Source organism: Taeniopygia guttata, chromosome 4A, assembly GCF_048771995.1.
Source record: "Taeniopygia guttata chromosome 4A, bTaeGut7.mat, whole genome shotgun sequence".
Taxonomy (NCBI): Eukaryota; Metazoa; Chordata; class Aves; order Passeriformes; family Estrildidae; genus Taeniopygia; species Taeniopygia guttata.
In genome coordinates, this window is record NC_133029.1 from 528102 (window position 1) to 549465 (window position 21364).

At 49.5% G+C, this 21364-nt stretch overlaps 1 protein-coding gene across 4 annotated transcripts in view; it reads right to left on the reverse strand.

Moving 5' to 3' along the window:
- FGF13 (fibroblast growth factor 13) overlaps positions 1-21364 on the reverse strand; it is a 159197-nt gene that overhangs the window by 14398 nt on the left and 123435 nt on the right. For all 4 annotated transcript variants that reach the window (XM_072929004.1, XM_030272372.4, XM_030272371.4 and 1 more), the window contains one exon: positions 20344-20447. In XM_072929004.1, the coding sequence (XP_072785105.1) occupies positions 20344-20447 (104 nt within the window). The remainder of the gene's footprint in view (positions 1-20343; positions 20448-21364) is intronic.

A 21364-nucleotide genomic window follows, 5' to 3' on the forward strand; every position in this document is an offset into this window, starting at 1 on the left:
GCTACTTTGCTAAACCTGCACTTTGTATTTTTCTGTCCACCAGAAGGGAACTGGGCTCCAGCAGCAGCGGGGCGCTCCCGTGGGTTTACAGACCAGGCACTTGGCACCAGAGAGCTTCTCCCTGCCCTGCCAAAGGAGTGCCCGAGGGGAGATCAGAGGGAGGAGCTGCTGGGCACCACTAACCAGGAAAACATGGCTCGTGTGCATCACCAGCTGCCCACTGCACCAGTTACAGTCTGTAGCTACGAGTAAGGCAAGTACTTTATTTGTCTAATTACAAGGAACTGATCCCTGGGGGTCATACAAATAATTCAGCATACTAGCTAAAAATGAGCTTTCTGAGAACATTCACACTAGTATAATCTGATGGGATGCAGAGTTCTGGGAAACAAATGCCAAAGGGGATGAAAAAACAGCTAAAGCTAATTTATTTTTTAAATCAAATTAATATTAGCTTTTTTTTTTTTTTGGTCTGTATTTGCTCAGCTTTAGGGAATAGTCTCTTTGCTTCTTTGTTGCTATTTGTTTTTCTTGGGCAATATATCCCAGCCCGAGGAATTGTATCCGAGGTTCAACACAAGTGCCAAGGAGTGAAATGCAGTTATAATAAAGCTACACTGCACACCACTTGTGGGAGGCACCTCTGTCCATCAACCCTTTCCAGGAGCTTCTGAAAAACAACCCCAGTTATTAAACTAATCACCTTGTGTCAAATGGCAGAGTGACAGAGAGGAAATTTACCTGGGTAATAACTCAGCAATAAAGGTATGTCCAGGGAGGAGGAAATTAGGCTGTGCAGACACAGCAATAACATTGTCACACAAAATCCAATATTGGAAGAGATAAAAGTTTTCCATCCCAATATTCCTCCATGACAAGTATGAAAGAGCATGCATAAGAACAAGGGGAAAAGAGGAAAGACAGCAGCAGAAAAAGGTGAGTTACAGGTAACTGCTGGCTGCACAGAGGGCAGGTGAGGAGAGGGGCAGGGCTGTGATCCCAGTGCCCCTGCTCTGCCCTGCTGGCAATGCACCCAGCACAGCCTGGCACAGGGCACCAAGGTCAGGTCTGCCCCATCCCACCCAGCACAGCCTGGCACAGGGCACCAAGGGCTGCCCCATCCCACCCAGCACAGCCTGGCACAGGGCACCCAGGGCTGCCCAAATCCACCCAGCACAGCCTGGCACAGGTCAGAGCTGTGATCCCAGTGCCCCTGCTCTGCCCTGCTGGCAATGCACCCAGCACAGCCTGGCACAGGGCACCAAGGTCAGGTCTGCCCCGTCCCACCCAGCACAGCCTGGCACAGGGCAGAGCTGCCCCATCCCACCCAGCACAGCCTGGCACAGGGCAGAGCTGCCCCAATCCACCCAGCACAGCCTGGCGCAGGGCAGAGCTACCCTGTCCCACCCAGCACAGCCTGGCACAGGGCACCAAGGTCAGGTCTGCCCCATCCCACCCAGCACAGCCTGGCACAGGGCACCACGGGCTGGGCTGCCAGGGCTGCTGACGAGGCAAGCCAGCTACAAAATGTGTGGCACTGACATGTTTCCTAACAGCACTGACAGACTTTAATAAGCAAGCTATTCTTCAGTTTTGATTTGAGGTGTATATAATTAGGGAGTGTGGGTGTTGAGTGATAAAACCCACAAGAAATACACAAATTAGAAGCACTGATTTTTTTGAAATCGTGGCCTGTTTCAGACTGAGTGGCATGACCTATTTTTATTGTATTATTATATTTGGAAAATAAAAGGAAAACTTTTCTTTTTCATCTCTTCTTCAGCATAGGAAAGACTGGGGACAAATGGCACTGCTCTTTAAAGGTCTCCTCTTTCAACACTTAAGAACTTTTATTTGTGGTTTCTTTTATTGTTAACTGGCTTCTTCCTAGAAGAGTTGAGATCCAGCTTTTTCCAGATTTTCCAGTAATCACTTTCACAAACTTCCCTACAAACTCAGTTAAGCATTTCTCTGTTCCACATTTGAGTAAGACCAGGGAAAGCCAGAAATATTCTATGACTGCTGACCAAAAGCAAGAGTTTACAATGGATTTCAAGAACATTCTTTTGATGGGAACATGAGTGCTCAAATGTAGCTACCACGCTCAAGAAAAAACAAGTAAGAAATATCCTCTCTGAATTTTCAGGCATTTCCTCACATGGCAAGATCTTTTCCATGGGCTCTGAAAGTGAAATATCCAGTCCAACTTTCTGTACAGCCTTAGGAATTCCAGTCCAACTTTCTGTACAGTCTTAGGAATTTCTGCTCCTCACTGTCACCACTAATGGGCTGAGCAGGAGATCAATACAGCAACTGCACAAAATACATATTTCTGTCTATCTCAGGGATTTAATAAATTCCTTTTAAAATAAGGTAGATTATCTTAATTAAATTTATAACGTGAAGTCCTTTGGTGTGCAGGACAATCTCTTGTTCCAGTATCTCAACAATCTTTCATCCAGGCCTCCCGAGGCCCCAACTCATGAATTGCCTTTTTCAGAGCACCTTATCATCTCTCCATCATGTGACTGTGATGTACTGACCCATCCTTATCTCTGCTGCCTGCTGTGGACAAAAGCCCAGCGTTATTATTTCCCAAAAATCCACTGGCAGGGCTGCCCAGGGATGGTTACTGAGGCTCTGTCAAATACACACCTCCCAAATCTCCGTCCTGCCGTGTCCCAGGGGCTGCCCCCGGCCAGCACAGGCTGCTCCTGCTGTGCCATCCCCAGCTGGGCACAGCCTGCCCGAGCCCTGCCAGCCCTCCTCTGGCTTCTGCCCAGAACTCATCCACCTCCTTCTGCATCCTGCTGTGCTACAGCCAACAAAACCAACTTTCGTCCCATGGGAAACACCAGGGCTGCAGAACCTGTTCTTATTTCAAATCAGTGTGAAACACACCCAAATCCTGTATCTTTTCGCAACACAAAATATTAGAAATCATCTCCTGATACTCTTCAAATGCTACATTTAGGCACTTTACACAACATTATACAACAAAAGACTGAAATTGCCATTTTGAAATGGTTTTTTTTTTAGCCATAATAGTAGTATTTTCATAGTCTTTTCTCAGAAATTTCAGAAATCAAAATTTGTACCTTTTCTTCTAGATACACCCATTTATCTCCCAGCTTTCTCTCCTGAAACCAATTTTCCCGAAGTCTTTGTTTATCCTCATGGATGAAGAGCCCTGGTTTGCAGATGTCTTCATACAGCACCTCATCCAGAGCATCCCTGATCCTGGTTCCCCAAAGATCTTCTTAGAGCTGTCATCCATTCAAATTCATAATAGCAGTGATTAATAGGAATAAGAATATAAAGCCAGCAGCAACAAGAGCTTAGTGGGAATGCTATACTTTTAAATGGAAGCTGATTAGTCTCAGCTGCTCCTTCTGGCTAACACTGAGCTGTAATTCTTCTTGATTCCATCTGCTTCGCTGCCTGCCCTTCTGTGGGGAAAAGATCGTTTTCATTTTTATCACTGGGAAGGCGAAGTATCAGCATTTTTAGCGACCTCAAAGCCATAAGGACTCGGGGACAGGCATCCTTACCAAGAATCTGCCCAAAATTTCCCTTTCTATTTCCCTGCTTTTTGACTTGACATGCAATTGCAGCCGTGGAGAAGCTGCTGAGTCCCCATGTCCCTCTGCTGACTCGTCTCCAGAGCCAACATTGCCAGGAGTGACAGCAGTGACCCCTGAACCCCAAATCCTGTCCCCTGCTGTCAGCCAGCTCCTGCCTTTGCCCCCAGCCTGCATCCCTGCCCAGCCCTGCCCCAGCCTGCCCAGAGCTCAAGGGGAGCTGTCCCTCTCTGGGGCAGGCTCAGCACCAGCCCTGCAAGCACGCGAGGAGCAGAGCCCTATGCAGGATGGAAAGCCCTCTGCACGGCGTGGGGGTGGCTGGGGTGGGATTCTGCTGGGCAGGAACACTGCCCCGGGCAGCTGAGAGCCGAGGCAGGGCAGGGAATCACTGCTCAGGGTCCCACAGCTGCTGACCACTGCCCTTGGGCTGCCTGGCAGGCAGAACACATCTGCTTCACTTCATGACTCCTCCTGATGCCCTTCAGATCCCAGCAAGTTTGAGCTGCTGCCCCTCATGCACTTAGTGCACATTTCCCAGTTAAGAGCAGAGTGGTTTTTTATAGTCAAGTGGGAGATTTGCAGTAACCATTGTAACCCAACTGTAAGGAAACCCAGGGCTTTATCAGCTCTTTCCTTGGAAAAAATGAATCTTCGTAAGGAAAGCAGAATGTTTACCTGCACAGCAGTTCCCAGACAAGCTCTGCCCTGGCCATGCCTCCCCCAGAGGCCGCCAGGTGTGCCAGAGGCTGAGCGGGCACCTGCAGCCCCGCTGGCTGTCACCAGGGCAAACAGGGACAGGTGCCCAGAGTTACCCCTGCAGAGGCTGGCCTGGCAGCACAGGCTTTGCCTGATACACAGGAGAAGCTTCCTCACAGGAAAGCACTTGGAACGAGGCCGTAACTCAGCCCTTATCACTTCTTGATGGAAAAAAGAAAAGGCTTTTACCAGTTAATGGCTCAGAAAAGTGCATGACTGGTTACTGTAACCACAACAACATATTCAAAAGCAGTGAGACAGAAAAGGAAGTGCTTGATAAGCATATGTTGTTTTTAATAAAGAATGACTTAGTGCTAAGTGGACTACACTGCTTCCAAGGTTGCTCGGCAAAAGCAGAACATGGGGGGACCCAACACCCTCCCTGTGCCCATCCAGTCCCCTCCTGCAGCATCACCTGCCCTCCTCTCTGCTGGGCATCCTGCCCCCGGCTGCAGAGCAGGGTGGGCATGGCTGCAGGGCTGGTACCCCCTCGCCCACCTCCCACACCCAGCACCCACCCAGCACCCACCCAGCTGCACCACATTCAGTGCTTAAGGTGCTCCCTGGGTCCCCAGCACTGAGGCCATCTGGGCAGAACTGAGATCTGGAAAGCTGACTTTGTTCTGGCCTTGCACTGATCATTTATTACACTGCAAGATCAGCCACGTGTTATCAATATTCAGAGGTCTGAGAGCTCCAAGCGCAGATGGACCACGGGCTGACAGAAATGGATTGTGTGCAGCGGCTCAGATGAGACTGGAGGAGAAGTGCCACCATCCAGGTGGCTTTCTGAGAACAAGCACAATGAATCAGCCAGCAGCACTGAGATATCCTTCCTGGGAAGCTGCAGGAGGGAGGGAAGTCAGCCCTCCCTCCACACGCTGCTTCCCCTGCTCCCCGTGAGCCTGAGAGCAATATGTCCATGACACAGACCTCAAAATATCTGCCTGCCACGAGGGTCATCCTAAGCAGAGCCTAAAACAACCTGGTTTGTGGGCTGCAGCTGGAACAACCGAAATTCCCCTTGTTTGTACAGCACAGCCTGCCCAGACCCTGCTCTGGCACCACAGCCAAGCACTCCCGGTGGGCAGCCCTGAGCACCCCGGGCTGGCTGGTCATGGTGCCAGGACCTTCCTCCAGCTGCAGCTCATCCTCCCACCTTGCAAGGTGGGTAAGGTTATCCCCAGCTGCACAGCACAGGCAGGGAGCAACATCTGGAGTAAAAATCTGTTGTCTTGGCAGGTGAAACCTCAAACAAACCCGAGCCAAGGAGCCGCCAAGCCATGCCAAGGCTGCTTGCTCTGGTTCAACAACCTCGCTGCATTCTTCCCTGAAGGAAATGCACCTTGCTCCTTCTTGGGAGTGGCTGGGAGAAACATAAAGCTGAGGTAAACTCTGAGTGGGAATGGGAATGCAGCTCCAGTGATGCTTCCTGTGGAGCAAATGGGCTGGAAACAAACAGCAGAACTCGATCAGCAGCAAATAGGGCTCAGATGAGATTCACAGAGAAAAACACCTTGCCTCATTTCAACAGGCAAATCAGCACTATTAAATTACCTCCTGCTTTAGCTGGGCTGGGGTAACACCCAGCAGTGCCAGTCCCAAACGTGTGCCCGAGCAGGGATGTAGGCTGAGCACCCCTGAGCACCCACAGCCCGCTGAGAAATGCTAATGCAGAGTTTGCACTTAACCCAGCACTGGGACCCCAATTCTGAGAAGGCACAAAAGCAGCTGCTGCTTTCACAAAACCGAACCTCTGATAAGATGCTGCAGCTTCCACACCATTTCCTGAAAGGGAGATAAGGACAGAGCTGGGACAACTCACATCCTGGGCAACAGTGACTCGGAAAATCAGCTCGGGTACAAAAAACACTTTCAGGTAGACTCATCTGCTGATATGGAAAAGCAATTCTAGTACAGAGATGAAAAGTATTTCAAAGTCTCATAAAAACAATCTGACTAAAATGCACTTAAAACTTTACATTGAGTCCAGCATCTCTGCTCTTAGGGCTAGACGTGTGCAGCTCAATAGGTCAGAGCAGGGGCAGACAGGAGCACTCGGGGCTCTGAAAACACCATTCCTGCTCCAGGCTCTGGAACATCACTCCTGTGGCCATGCCAGGGAGCAGGGAGATGTCAGCCAGGCTGGCACCGCTGCAGAGGGGCTGGCTGTGTGCCCCAGGGAGGCTCTGACACGCTGGGCACAGCCTGGGCACAGCCTGGGCACAGCCTGGGCTCTCCCTGCTCGCCTCCTTCCACCCCTCTGCCCACCCAGCCCAGGGCTGTGCAGGCTCTGACCTGCAGCCCTGCAGCCCCAGAGCCTGCCCCAGTGTGAGCTCAGCCAGGAGAAGCTGGAGCTGGGCACACGGGGCAGAGCTGGCCTGGCTCTGAGGCTGCTCCTCCCAACAGAGAGAAATGAGAGATCTTGCCTTCAGGCTTTAAAACTGTTTTTTAACACAAGCTGCAAATGGTGAGACAAACATCAGCAAAGCAGCCCAAATCCTCAGCTGTCATGAGCTAGCCCTTGGTAAAACTGTTAGAAATGGGTCGTTTCCATCAAGTGTGGCTCGGTTCATGGGGAAGGTCTGACCGAATACTTAATTTAGGCTGGAGCAAACAGCCTCTGTGCTAACCCTCTACTCTCAGACTTCACACCACTTGACAAACTCAGATATTTTTCACTCATGCTAATGCTTTTCTTCTTGATGTCAAAGAATTTCAGGACAATTTTAACATGTACCTTCAAATCATCTTCAAGCTGAAACGAATCTGAAAAGTGTGCATTTCCCCACAGAACACCCCCAAAATGTCTGCTGTTACTTCTACAGCTGAGCCGAAGTTAGAAACTTTAGGGAACTTTGTTAAGCCTGGCAGGAAAAAGAAACCAAGCAGGATGAGCTGTGGTGAAAATCGTCTGCCACCAGCAGCTCCCAGAGACAGCAGAGGATGAGACCAGCAAACCCCACAGAGGGGTCAGACCCCACAGAGGGGTCCAACACGACCCCATGGGACCCCACAGGGAAGCCAAACGCTCCTCTTGGCTCTGCCACGCAGCTGCAAAGGATTCTGCCACTGAACTCGAGTCCCAGGGGTGCTGTGCTGGAAAGGAGAGCCCTCACTCAAAACGAACCACTCACCTTTGGGTAAACAAATGAATTCATTACTGAAAGATAAATTTTTTCCAAGGGTTTTTTTCTTTTGGTAGGGGAAAACTATGCAATGGTCTTGCTGACACTGATTGGTATAAAAGGTGTTTCAAAATTTCCTGTGCAAAACGGTATTCCAGACCAGAAGATACACATGTGCAAAGAGAGAAAATATACCGTTTTGGAGAAAATTTATTTCCTCTAATAAAGGGGAAACTATTGCATGTTCTAAGATGATGAAGAAAGAAGAGAGAAAATGCAGCCCAGCTGAATCCTCATGAAGAATGTCTGCATTCACCTGGCTCACCCATGCACAACTCTGTGTGTCAGGGGGCTCAGCCTCCAGCACACATACCTTCCTCACCATTCATTAATTCTTTCCCAACTCTTCTCTTTCTCAGTAATCTTCTACATGAAAAAAAAATTTAAATTAATACTTTGTCCCTGTGTACTTAGTTAAGGATAATGCACTCGGCTATGAAGGGTGGCTGTCTGATCTGTAATAAACTTGCCATACCATATTTTATATTATCCTGCTTGCTTTCCTTCCCTATTTCTGTTCTTTATTAATTCATTCTCTCTCTCTGACTTTCTCCTTGAGTAATTCTCTGCTTGGTTTCCAGCCTTATTTTTATCAGTGGATTTTTCCACTACTCCATTTTTGGCCCCTTGAAGAGAATAACAAAAGCTATGTGTCCCTCCCCAGTCAGACTCAGAGCTTGCACACCCTCCCTAGCAAGCAGCACACTTTTTGCCCACTTTCACATATTTTTTAACAAGCTGGCTTTCAAATGAAACCGACAGTGCTTAAATGATACAGCTCCTCTTTGGCAGAGATGATCACATTCCTGAGCAGTTCATCCAAAGGCTTTGCAAAGGCAATTCAAGCACATCCTTTTACCTGGGCTGTTATTTCCCAGAGGCAAACACGCTGCTGCTAATTCAAACAGAGCTCATGTACCCATGTGCTCTGCTGTGAATGGCTAAGGATCACTGGGGCTTACACTACACAGACTTCCTACTTATGGAAATTTTAAATTACCCGAAATGTGTATGAGCTGAGTTGAATATGTATGCCCACCACCCCCACTTCAGATTGAAAATTACTTTTTTTATAACAAATGACTATTTTGAGCAGAGTGTTTGGAAAAGAAAAGCCCTTCCAAGCCAGGGTGTCCTCTGAAGCAAGTGGGAGAAGAAACAGGTTTTAAACCCACTCCTTTTGTTCCAAAATGTGGAATTTGTTTTGTTAGTCACACACTTGCCATTGGCTCGGAAGCAGGCTTGCAGGGATGCTGGGAACTGGAGGGAGGAGCTGATGGAGGCAAATCTGTCCTTTCTGCTGGCAAAGAGAGGGATGGAACAAATTCCAGAGAGGGGAGAAAAGGAGAAACGGCGGAAATAAAACACTGAGAAGAGTGGCTGTTAAAGGGGGGAAGTGACAAGCAGAAGGAAAAGGAGAGGAACTCTGCCCTGCCAGAGAAGGGTTTGGGTGCTCCCAAATCTCACCCAGCCCCACTGCTGACATGGCAGAGTGCATCCAGGAGCCCACGGGCGTCCAAGGAAAGAGCAGCCCCTGGGATCTGCAGCCCCTGGGATCTGCAGCCCCTGGGATCTGCAGCCCCTGGGATCTGCAGCCCCGAGCCCGGCCAGTCCTGCCCTGGGGCAGCAGCAGAGCCCAGCTCACCTCTGCTGCCCTGCAGGACTCCACCTGCCCTCCCCAGGCTTAACAGGACCTCAGACTACCTGACACACCTCGTGTCTCCTTTAAACTGGTTCAGGCTTCCTCCTGAGCTAATAAGGAACCATTTCTGCTCCTTTAGGAAAGGGCCCTTCTTCAAAGCCCTTCCAGGTGCCATGTGCAACCAGCAGCAGGCCCAGGTTCCCTCCTCAGATCTCACTTGTCTGCACGGGGACTGCTCCTGGGAGCTGCTTCAAAGGCTCAAGTGTCAGCATCAGAAAGAAAAGAGGTGTGTGGGTGTGAAGTTACTAAATGCAAAACTGTCAACTGCCTTTCATTTACAACCCTGAATATGCATGCATGCAAAAATATAGGGCTTATATTAAGGTTTTTACTCCTGGAGCAGAAAATATCAAGGAAAAAAGAGACTAAAAGATAAGATAAGGCTGTGCAGGACAGAATTCTTTCTCAACTAATCTTTTCTTTTTCATCAATAATGGTTTCTGTTCATAAACCCTGCCCTACCTTAAATGAGCTTCTCGTGTACCATCTCAGGGAAGGCACTGGCAGCAGACAGACACCTTTTGGTGGTGACTGGTCAGCAACAGCAGATGGATTTTTTAGTCTCTGACCCAGATAAAAGCTGTGTGGAGAATCAGTGCCCACCCCAGAAGAGCACAAACCTACAAAGCACCTCAGGGTAGGGGTGGCACCTGGGGTGCTCCAGCTGAGGAGGCTCTCTGGGCTCTGCCTCGAGCTCTGGCAGCTCCCCGGGCTGGGACAGGGAGCCAAGGAGCTGCCAGTGCCAGCTGGGAGAGCTGTGCTCCAGGGGCTGAGCTGTGCTTCAGGGGCTGAGCTGTGCTCCCAGGGGCTCACCTGTGCTCCCAGGGGCTCACCTGTGCTGAGCTGTGCTCCAGGAGCTGAGCTGTGCTCCAGGGGCTCACCTGTGCTCCCAGGGGCTGAGCTGTGCTCCAGGGGCTCACCTGGACTGAGCTGTGCTCCCAGGGGCTGAGCTGTGCTTCAGGGGCTGAGCTGTGCTCCCAGGGGCTGAGCTGTGCTTCAGGGGCTGAGCTGTGCTCCAGGGGCTGAGCTGTGCTCCAGGGGCTCACCTGTGCTCCCAGGGGCTCACCTGTGCTGCCAGGGGCTCACCTGTGCTGCCAGGGGCTCACCTGTACTGAGCTGTGCTCCCAGGGACTGAGCTGTGCTCCAGGGGCTCTGCTGTGCTCCAGGGGCTCACCTGGACTGAGCTGTGCTCCCAGGGGCTCACCTGTGCTTCAGGGGCTGAGCTGTGCTCCAGGGGCTCACCTGTGCTCCCAGGGGCTCACCTGGACTGAGCTGTGCTCCCAGGGACTGAGCTGTGCTCCAGGGGCTCTGCTGTGCTCCCAGGGGCTCACCTGTCAGTAAAAACCCTACAGACTGAATAATTGCTGTATCAAAAAGGAAAGGCCACAAGTATCACAAGTACCCACATTAACTCCAGCTGTTTCATAAGAGAAGCAACTGTTGTTTAGAAGACTGTCAGAGGAAAAAGAAACTCATCTTCGGCTCCTGTCAGTGCTGTGATGACAAAATGAAGGGCTGCAAGTGCAGAGGTTTGCTCTGGGTAGCAAAGGAAGCTTCAGGAGATGACTCATGGCCAGCCAGGATGACTGTACTCATCTCCCCTAAGAGCACAAAAGGAGGTTGACTTCCTCAGCACAGCTATTCCCAAGCCACTGGCAGATGAAGGCTGCCTCCCTGTCAGCTGGGGATTCCAGATCCTCAGGGTTCCTCCTGGGAAATGGCTGTAAGGCCTCTGAAGGATGCCCGGCAGGACTTGGTGTGGAGCTGTGCACAAACAGGGCCTTTCTGTGCTTCAGAGCAGTGCTGCTCAGCCAGAGGGATCAGCAGCACCTCAGGGCTGAGGAATTTCTGTCCCTGCACGGCTGCTGGACATCATTTTGGGAAGAAAAGGCTTTGTTTAGCTTTAAGAGCTATAGGTTATTTATAGTGAGCGCCTGCCCTTCTGGTACTGTTCCTACAAATATAATTAAAGGAAATAGAAACACTTAGTGCATCACTTAGTACAGGTGTTTTCTGGCATCTCACAGATTAGAAATGCAAATCTGGGAAACAATTAACTAATGTGGTAGAAGTCAACAATTTGCATAAAGCTCTTCCAGGTCTTTCCTTGCACAGCTGCAATAATTTCCCCAAGAAAAAGCCCAAGGAGTCTGTGCTGAGCTCTGCTGCCCGTGGTGCAAGCTCCAGCTCTGCCTAGAGCACACATCAGATCTGGGCTTCACACAGAGGCTGCCAAAGCACAAATTAAATCAAAATTTCACAGCTGCTGAGGGGTACTGGACAGCCTGGCTGAGCACTGCCCATGGCCCAGGTGAGCAGAGCCTGGCTGGGCTGAGCCTGGCTGGGCTGAGCCTGGCTGGGCTGAGCCTGCCTGAGCCCAGCCTGCCTGAGCCCTGCTGCCGCCTCTGCCCCCGCTGCAGCACCGGGATCCCACAGAGGCACGGCAAGCTGCAGCTCCAAGGGAGAGGCCAGCAGCACAGGGTGCTTGAGAGGGGATTCTTTGTGAACAGAACCATGCCTGCTCTGCTGGGCTGCTCCACATCAGCTCCTGCCCGTAGCCTGCAGCCAGACAGGGCTCCAAGCCAAGGGCTCGAGCTGGCCCGGGGCAGGAGAGCCCCTCTGGGCAGCCAGGGCACCGGGCTCTGCCTCTCCTGGCCTTGGAGCCTGGCTCCAGGCACTTTTTTAGCCATTAAGTGTCCCAGGCTGCCCAAACGTTCTGTTCATTTTTTAATGACGCAGAAATCTCATATTGTAAATCAATGACTATCTTGTCCAGATCCTGAAAATTTTACTGAGATAAATTAATTCTCCCTCTGGCTGGCAGTCAAAGAAACTGCATGAGTAAGAATTACTTACATGAGGAAGGATTTGCAATATCAAGCCCACGAAACTCTTGGTTTATCAGGTGAAGGGAACAGATCTGAACTTCAAACTGTGTCTATCTCACTTATTAGAATTTCTTATGGTTTCTGTTCTGTTTCAGATCATTCACTTATTTACTCGGAGCTTACTGTGCCTTCTGTCAGTGTCAATATGGCTCAGCTGGCAGCAGATGCTCTGCTAGCTCTGAGCACACTGGTGTGAAGTAACGAGAACAGAATGAGAATTGAGGTGAACTTCTGCCTGAAACCTGAGCTGAAACCTTTGTATTTATGAAACTCTGCTTCTAATTCATGTACCAGCTCCAGCAGATATCCTCACTTTAAAAACACTGCATTCCAGTTTAGCAGGAAGATACAGGTACAGGCAGGGTGAGGAGCAGCCCACTCTTTGCAGTCCCCAAAACCATCCTGTTAAAACATTGAGTTCTGGAGCTGCCATTCGAGGAAACGTGCTCACAATCTTCAGAGCTTTGCCCACTCACAGTCAGCTCAAATGCAATGTCCCACCAGCAGCTGGGCTCAGGAGGAACACTGCTGTCTCATGACAGGATTTTTTAACTTCTGAAAATGCTCCGGGGATGAGGATGGAGGGTCTAAATTGATCCCTAATTTCTGTGCATTCAAAGTAATCAGTGTAAGGAAAAGGGGAGACTGCTTGATAAAGCAGACAGCGTCTTGTGCTGTGATTGTGAACCCAGCTCTCTGAGTTTTAGATACCTCCCGAGGCTTTAAATAAACAGAACTGCACTTCACCAATTATCATGCCTGTTTTGCTTAGCTCCCCAGCGGATTCCATTTTAGAAGAACCATACTGCTCAATATTCAGAGCTGTTTGGGTAGAATTACAACAATGAAAAACAATGTGATGGCACCTGTAGCTTCAGCAGAATGTAAAATATGAAAGGTCTTATCAGTTCAACTATTTAGACCATCCCATTCCCTGGTAAAAGCTATTATATAGGCATTATATCCAAAGAGTCCCTAATCCATTTAACATTTTGGATTCCTTTGTCCATCCTGGATTGCCTAATGAAAGCAGTTCAGTACAGAAATGCAAGTTTCTTAATACAAAAAGAGACTTTTTCCTTTCCCAGACCCTTTTTATATTTCCCATGAAGGAACCCAGCAGGGCATAATGTAAACATGACAACTTTTCCATTCCTTTGTTCCTCAGTGGCTCCTGGGCCACACAGAAGGTTTCTCCTGCTTTCCAGGGCTCTTACAGGGGGCTCTGGTTCCAGCACACAGGAGTCATGCCAAGAGGATGGCATTCAGACTGGGACAGAAGTGACAGAGTTTCCTTTGGAAACCTCCTACAGTTGTGCTGCAGTCCTCAAAAGCAACCACAGAACTCCGAATCTTGGGCTTAAGCACACCTTTTCCTCCCTACTGCCTCCCCATCAGTATTTCTCAGTACTCTTTTCAAAAGAAACCTTTTGGCTGACAATGTGAACTTTTATAGTGAGCTGGATTCTCGGTTTTTGCACCTCATCCCTTGCAATAAAAGTTCTGCAAGGAAAAGATGCTTTTAGTAGGCTTGCGAGGAGCAGTAAACATTCCTCTGGAGGCTGCCAAGTAGAACAGAAGTGAATTCAGCTCCTCTTAGCACTGCTGTAACTGCAGGACTACACAAAGATAAAAAGACACAAAGAAGTGTTCAATAAATCTGCTCCCAAAACCAGTACCCCACATGGCAGCTCAGGCACTCCCAGGAGCAGCCGCACTTCCACCTCCTCACTCAGCTTTTCCTGCGGCCATTCCCACCCTGCCCCACCCTCACCACCTTTCCCACCCACCTGTGACCAGGCTGAGCGTTTTGGGGATTTCTCCTGGAAAGCACCCCCAAACCATGAGCAGGATGCAGCAGCAGCACTGGCAGCCAGGGCACACCTCTCTCACCTCCCTGGCTACCTGCAGGAGCCCGTGGGCGAGCACAGCAAAAGGGGATCCTGCTCCTGTCCACCCTGGCCTGGCCTCTGCTGGCTGGGAGCCTCAGCTACTTCCAACCAAACAGAACACCACTGTACTTCAGCATTTTCCTGTCAGGAATTTACCTATGTGGTGCTGGAAAGCACAGAGGTGATGGGATCCCATCACTGAGCTCCCAGCTGAACACGGAGCTGCATGGAAAACATTTCTGTGAGTTTAATAAACGTGCTGAGCCCTGCCACTGCAGCGTCACCAGGGTTAGCTCCTGCTCTAGCTCCGAGTTTGTTTGATGAGGCAGCCCACTCCTCTTGGTTTGGGGGTTCCTGGGAGCCTGGCTGACTGCAGCACCCTGCTTTGGGCATTCCTGGGAGCCTGGCTGACAGCAGCACCCTGCTTTGGGTATTCCTGGGAGCCTGGCTGACAGCAGCACCCTGCTTTGGGTATTCCTGGGAGCCTGGCTGACTGCAGCACCCTGCTTTGGGGGTTCCTGGGAGCCTGGCTGACTGCAGCACCCTGCTTTGGGTATTCCTGGGAGCCTGGCTGACTGCAGCACCCTGCTTTGGGGAGCCCTGGGAGCCTGGCTGACTGCAGCACCCTGCTTTGGGGGGCCCTGAGAGCCTGGTTGACAGCAGCACCCTGCTTTGGGGGTTCCTGGGAGCCTGGCTGACTGCAGCACCCTGCTTTGGGGAGCCCTGGAAGCCTGGCTGAGTGCAGCACCCTGCTTTGGGGAGCCCTGGGAGCCTGGCTGAGTGCAGCACCCTGCTTTGATGCCCACCCTCAGACAGGCTGAGCATGGCACCGCAGCTGAGGCAGGGCTCTGCTGAGTCACGGTGACAGGAGCTGCTCATCAGCTCAGCCTGCAGCACCAGAGGGAGGGGAAGCCCTTCTGAGCTTCCCAGAGCAGGCAGACACCTTTTTAGAAGGGAAGGCAGGTGCAGCAAAGAATCCAAGGTTTCATAATGGTGTTTTTTTTTTTTTTTTAATTAAGTCACATTCTAAAGAAACAGTCAGTTTGGAATGTGTTTTTTCTTCTGAACTTGAAGACACAGATCAGGAAAAATAATCAACACCTCAAAAATCCACATAAATACTAGCATACATATTTTCCCAGGGAACGGAGCCCAGCTCTACAAGAAGCAGGCACTCATGCCTGGTGTGCATGGACCTGTAAACCCCACAGGACCCTACGCTGCTGGTCCTGAGCTGGAGCACCTACACCACACTGAGGAGAGAAAAGCAGCACTTTTCTCCTTGGCTCTGCTGAATCCCAGCAAGGTCAGCTGTCCTTTGGTGATCTGAGCACCAAGTCCAGTGGGTCCAGGACCTGGCAATGTTCTCCTGGCACTCTGCAGCTCCAGCCCTTATCTCTCACCACTCTGCCTGCCAAACCCATTTTGGGTGTGACAGGAGGTGCTGGGAGCAGCCTGGGAGCCCTGCAATTCAGGATTCCTTGTCTGCTGGTCCAGGGCCAAAACCCCTTGTTCAGAGTGATCAGTGTGATCCAAGGTGCAAAGCGCTCAGACTTGAGTCCAACTCAAATTCTGCCAAGGCTTTTTTTTGTCATCACGGCAGTGTTGTGTCGCTCTGACCCAGTGAGCAGTGCCATGGACTGAAAAACTGGGTGCTGTGAGCTACATTGCCATTTCAGCCCCATTTCTGAGCTTGCCGAGTCCCAGCCCCTGCTCTGAGCAGCATCTGAAGGCTGAGCTTACAAAAACTTTCTGCTTGTTCACCCAAGGACTTTGGCATGGATGAGCAAATGACCACCAAAGGAAGAGGATGCACTTTGAGTGTCCTGTCTGCTTTGCAGGTATTATTTCTCTCATGGGGCATTAATCTCCTCTTGCACCAGGAGCAGCCTCCCTGAGGGCGTCCAGCAGCAGCTCTGCTGGGAAGCCTTGCCCAGGGGTGCCAGAGCAGAGCAGAGCAGAGCAGGGTCCCTTCAGAGCTGGGGCACTCTGTGACCCTGCAGCTGCAGTGCAGCCAGCGCAGCTCACCCCACCCCAATCCTGCCAGGCACTCGCCCTGCGTGCGCAGGAGCAGCAGCAGCCCCAGCGAGACCCAGGGCAGGTGCTGCAGGGACAGAAAACAGGGATCTGCACCTCGGACTCTGGCACTGAAGAGAAGCAGCTGTATTCAGGTGTAGCCTGCATTCCTGGTAAAAACTGATTTATACTGACGTGCAAATTTAACCAGCTGAAGCTTTTGATTATTTCCCCTATCTCTTGGTTTGTGCTGTTTCCCTGAGGTGGAAAAATGCTCTTTGCCAGTAATTCATTACAAATGCCCCAGCCATTCCCATTAGCTACAGCAGGTCTCCACTGCACTGCTCAGTATTAAAATATGCACAAACTTCTCTCCAACTCACCAAAACCAGTTTTTGAATCACTCTGAGAATTTAATCACATTTCAGTTCTCTTGGCTATCATCAACGTGCATGCTTCACACAATATTTACTTTCAGTGCAGGTACCAAACGTGGATATGACAGTTTATTTTCCATACAGAGGACAATGTCAACTGAATGCTCTCTTAGGGTAAATGGCACACACAGCTGTGCCCAGGGTTTTAGAGCAAAGTGCTCCCCAAACCCCTGCTAGCTCTGCACCGAGCGACATCGGACGAGAAATGGCAAAAGGAAGCCACGTCCAGCAGCCACATGAAATCAAAAGTACTCATCCCAGAACAGGTAACAAAGGCAGCATCAACACCTCTTCCAGCAGCCACCCCACAGAAGGCTGAGTGCCCTGAGCTGCCCCAGGCTGGGCTGGGGGCTGGAGGAGGGCTGGGCAGACTGGCCCTGCCACACTGGTCAGGGCAGAGGGCTCCCTCAGCCTGGAGAAGCTGGGGGGAACTGCCCATGACTCTGGAAATGAAATGCTTCGGTAAAACACAGCAACCCAGAGCAAGACTAGAGGGGAAATGAACCCCCTTTCCAAGCTGAGCTGCGCTGCTCCTGAGACTGGCCAGAACTGTGCCACGAGCAGCACATATTTAATGATACTGCTTCTGACAGCATACCCAGGAGGAACAAGCACAAAATCACCTGCCTTGAAATGTTCTAGATGGAAAATATGCATTTCACTGACAGTCATTACATGGTTTGAAAAACTCTACCATGATGGTTCATGGAAAATGCACGGCCGGAGGTTCTCAGGCTGCTTTTTAAACTCAGCGTGTTTTGGGCTGTTCCAGCCTATGCAGAACACCCAATTCCCTGCACCTCCATCTGCCTTCCCCTGGAGGAAGCTCACCCACTGCTGCTCTGCATCGCTGGGAGCCTCCTCTGTCACATCACCACCACTGAGAAAGCAGCAGCTCCAGGACTGCGTGTCTGCCAAACACATCCTTAAAATGTTCAAACAACACGTGAATTCGCAGGATATCAAACCAGAAAAACTCATGTGGGGCACATATGGCGGTCATGTGAAAGATGTGGCCGTTCACAGAAAGAAATAAGGTGAAATAAAAGCCACCCTAACGCACCAAATGATTCATGGTTGCGTAAGACAGCAGGCCATAACGCTGTCTAAGTCATCTCGCAGCAGCACGGCGCGGGTGTGAGGGATGAATAAATGCTGTGTTTGCACGGGGAAAGGATGCTCAAGCACCAGGGGCTGGGGCTCCAAATAGCTCCTAACAAGGCCCCTCCAAACACAGCTGAGGGTGGGTTCAGCTTGGGAGGAGCAGGCACCCAACAGCCATGGACTTTGGAGGATGCTGGCTGCGGGAAAGAAACCATTTCAGATGGGGATTCTGTGATCTGGAGGTGTGACACGGTCACCTCCCTTCCCTGCAGGCCCCTATAACAGAGAACTGCATGTTTGGTTTCTCAGTTTCTCTTCCTTTTGCTTAGCTGAATTGCTGCCTTGTCCCCAAGGAGCTTTTATCATTACCCTGCAGATCTTACTTTTGCTCTGACAGATGCTGCAGCCTGTCCATAAACTCTGGCAGCCAGCTCCAGCTCCAGGGATGTGTTCTCTGCAGATCTACGATACCCCACTGATCCCCTGTGGGGAGAATTCCCCTTCTCCAGCACAGCCCCACTGCAGGCTGCCTCTGAGGGCAGACACCCAGGTGCCTCTGCACAGAGCAAGGCTCCAACAGAGCCAAACCCAAGTGATCCCAAAAGGGACCACAGCGATCTCTCTCCTTACCCAACTGCTTCAGCAGTGCTAATTTCATTGGAAATGCTGCAACTATCTGCTGTGGCTGTCTACAGCTGAAGTGCCCTTCTGTATCCCCTGTTCTCCTGCTTCAGGAACTTGTCAGTGTTTTGTGGGGCTTTTGCACTTGATCAATCCCACGTTGCCATCTGTCTGCTCCTGACAAATCCCATTCAGGAACACATCCCTGCAGGGGCTTTGAAACCCTCAGGATGTGTAGATGGATGTCACTTACTCCAGCTGATCTGTCCCCCAGACTCCCTGGTGGCTTTCTGTGAACAGGTGAGTGTTCAGCTGGTATAAATCAGCTGAGCTCTCCTGGGACTCATTTATACCAGCCAAGAATACAGCCAAAATACAGAGTTCATTTCCCATGCATCAGACTGTCAGACTGCATTCCTTGCTGAAAGGACCATTATCAGCAAAAGAAATGCTAAACACTTGAAAAAGAGCACTGGAGCTGGGCTCCTGGCAGCCTGCAGCAGGGCAGGTGCTCCTCACAGCCTTGTCCCTCCCCTGGGCTCACTGACAGCCACAAGAGCTGGTTCTCCCCCCGAGAGTTCCTTGTGGTTATTGCAAAGAACAGGACAACCAAACCACAAGGCAGCAGGTGATAAACCCGAGATTATTGGGAACTTGGGTGACAATTTCCCTTAGAAAATTAAGTGGACACCTGTCTTTGTGAAGAGAATTTAAGAGTACGAAGTGGGAAACCACACAACAGAATTCTGTTTAAAGCTTTGCCAAGCCCATCAAGTTCAAGAAGATTAAAAAATAAACGTAAGAAAATATAGTTGTCTAATAAGGAAACAAAAACGACCACTGTTAATATGGGGGAAATAGCGAGATGTCACCAATTAATTTTGCAATGACATCAACTATGGAAGTCAAAGACATTAAAGGAGTCAAGGAAGATGTGATGCAAGAGAAAATAAAAATGTGAAGAACTACCCTTAGTCAATGCAAAGAATAAAGATCAGAACCCAAGTGAATCTCAGAGCTCTGCCTAAGATGCATATGGAGCTAAAAGCTGCACTTCATCTACACCAGGGTCACGTTCTGCCCCTTCTCCTCCCTGCAGGGGAACTGAAGTGCTGCTCCTCGTCTCGGGGGCTCAGGGCTGTGTGGCAGAGCAGGGGCTGCTGCCCTGCAGGGTAAGTCCCCTGCCCAGACAGAGTGATTTCTGCAGGGAAGCACAGAGCACCCCCAGAAAGCAGAGATTTCTGCACTGAGAGCACAAACCCAGCGCTCTCTGGAATGTTCCTTTGTCCCTGCACTGCCAGGCCTGATCTGCTCCTGCTCTGGCAGAAAGAGAAAAAATATGCAAAGCTGCCCCTGCTCCCAGCTGTCAGGATTGCAAAATAAATGAGAGATTTGAATAAGTTTGCTTAATTTTTATCAGGATTAAGGTAATCTTTTATAGAAGAAAATAATTTGTAGTAGATAATAGAATACATTTTCCTCTATTTTCCTCCTTGGGAAAAATCTATTAAAACTGTATAATTTAAACTCCTGAAGATAGTTCAGCTAAATGTTTTTAATTGAAAAGTGGTCTATTGTTAAAAATTTCCTTTTTTTAAAAAATAAAAACACTGTCTGCTCTTGTGAGAAACATCACCAAAAATTATTAACTGACATTCTTCATCAGAACTACTAATAAAGCTGCTCTTTACTCACTCACCCACTTGAAACCCTAAAATTTCTATTTGAAGATCCTGGCCAAACAAAGGAATGTAATTGCTTTCTGTGCCTCCTGTTGCTTGCAGTAGCACAGGTTCTGTAGGAAGGCACAGAGCACACTGAGGCATGTGGGGACACACCGAGCTGTCCCCTCCCCTGAGTGCCCACTCTGAGCAGCCCCCAGCACTGCACAGGGACCACGAGAGAGAATCCCTTCTCTCTGGGGTTTTGGTTTCATATTTCACACTTCAGGATTGTTCAAAGGCACCGTGGTTTGATTCCACACATCCCTGGGTGCTCCTGATGGAATAGATGAATAAACCAGAAGCAGACTGGTTTATTCACCACACCGACTCTGCTGCCAAACTCACATTTACAGGTTATTAGCAGATCCCTTGCAAAGGTAAGTTTTTCATTTGCCACAATTCCATGGAGAAGAGATTCAAAAACGTTTACTTACTGATGTATATAGGTATCCTTCGCTGTTCATTGCCAGATATAATTTTGTTTGAACTCCCTGAATCGCCACCACTCGTAAACCCACAGGTATGAGGTTAAACAAAGCTAGGAGAGAAAGGAGATGGAGAGCAAAATGAATCCCTTGGAGTAGGCAGATGGGCTAGAAAATGAAAGCAGAATTACCAGAACCAAACACAAATGGCTATTCATGCATATATTCATTTCTGTGGGTGCACAGAGCAATGCTCCTGCCCCCGTGCCCTCCGACAGCAATTTCCAGCAGGAGCTCCCACCTGGAATCAGCATCTCCCTCCCCTGCAGAGGGAATTGCTGCCAGAACTCACCTGCCTCCTGAGCAGAGCCCAGCTCAGCACCTGAACACTGTCTGGGTTTTGTTAGGGTGCTTTTCTTGTGCCATTAAGTGCAAGAAGGAATCCAGAAGCAAACAAACAAAAAAATTTTCAATACAATCAAAATTTGTTTTCAAAGTCAGTAAACATTTTGACCAAAAGGAAGGAAGATGAAATTCAGATGAAATTCATCATTAGCATTTCAAAATGTTTCCACTTATAACTCATTGGGGTTTAATTTTTCCTCTTTTTTAGAGGAGAATGGGTTTGAAAAAACAGAGTTAAATAACTTCAAAATGAAATGAAAGGGCAGCATATTCTTTAGATCTACCCCTAAATCTGTGCTTTCAAAATTGAGCTGCTTTGAATGTTCTGCTTGCATTTCTGCTTGTACACATGCTAATAGTGGCAGTATTTATAAGCACAGAAACAACTCTTCAAAAAATGAAGATTCCGGTTTGCAAAGTGGCAAAGAAAAAAAAAAGGGAAAAAAAAAGAAAAAAAAAGAAAAGCTCTGCCATAGCTTGGATTCATGGATATGTTAAAATTGAGCACAAGAAATAATGAGTTGAATACAGTACTCTGTGTTCCATATGTAGGATTAAAATAAAGGGGAGTTAAGAAAATTATCATAACCCAAAGCATCTCCTTTACTCTGTGGCAGAAATGCAG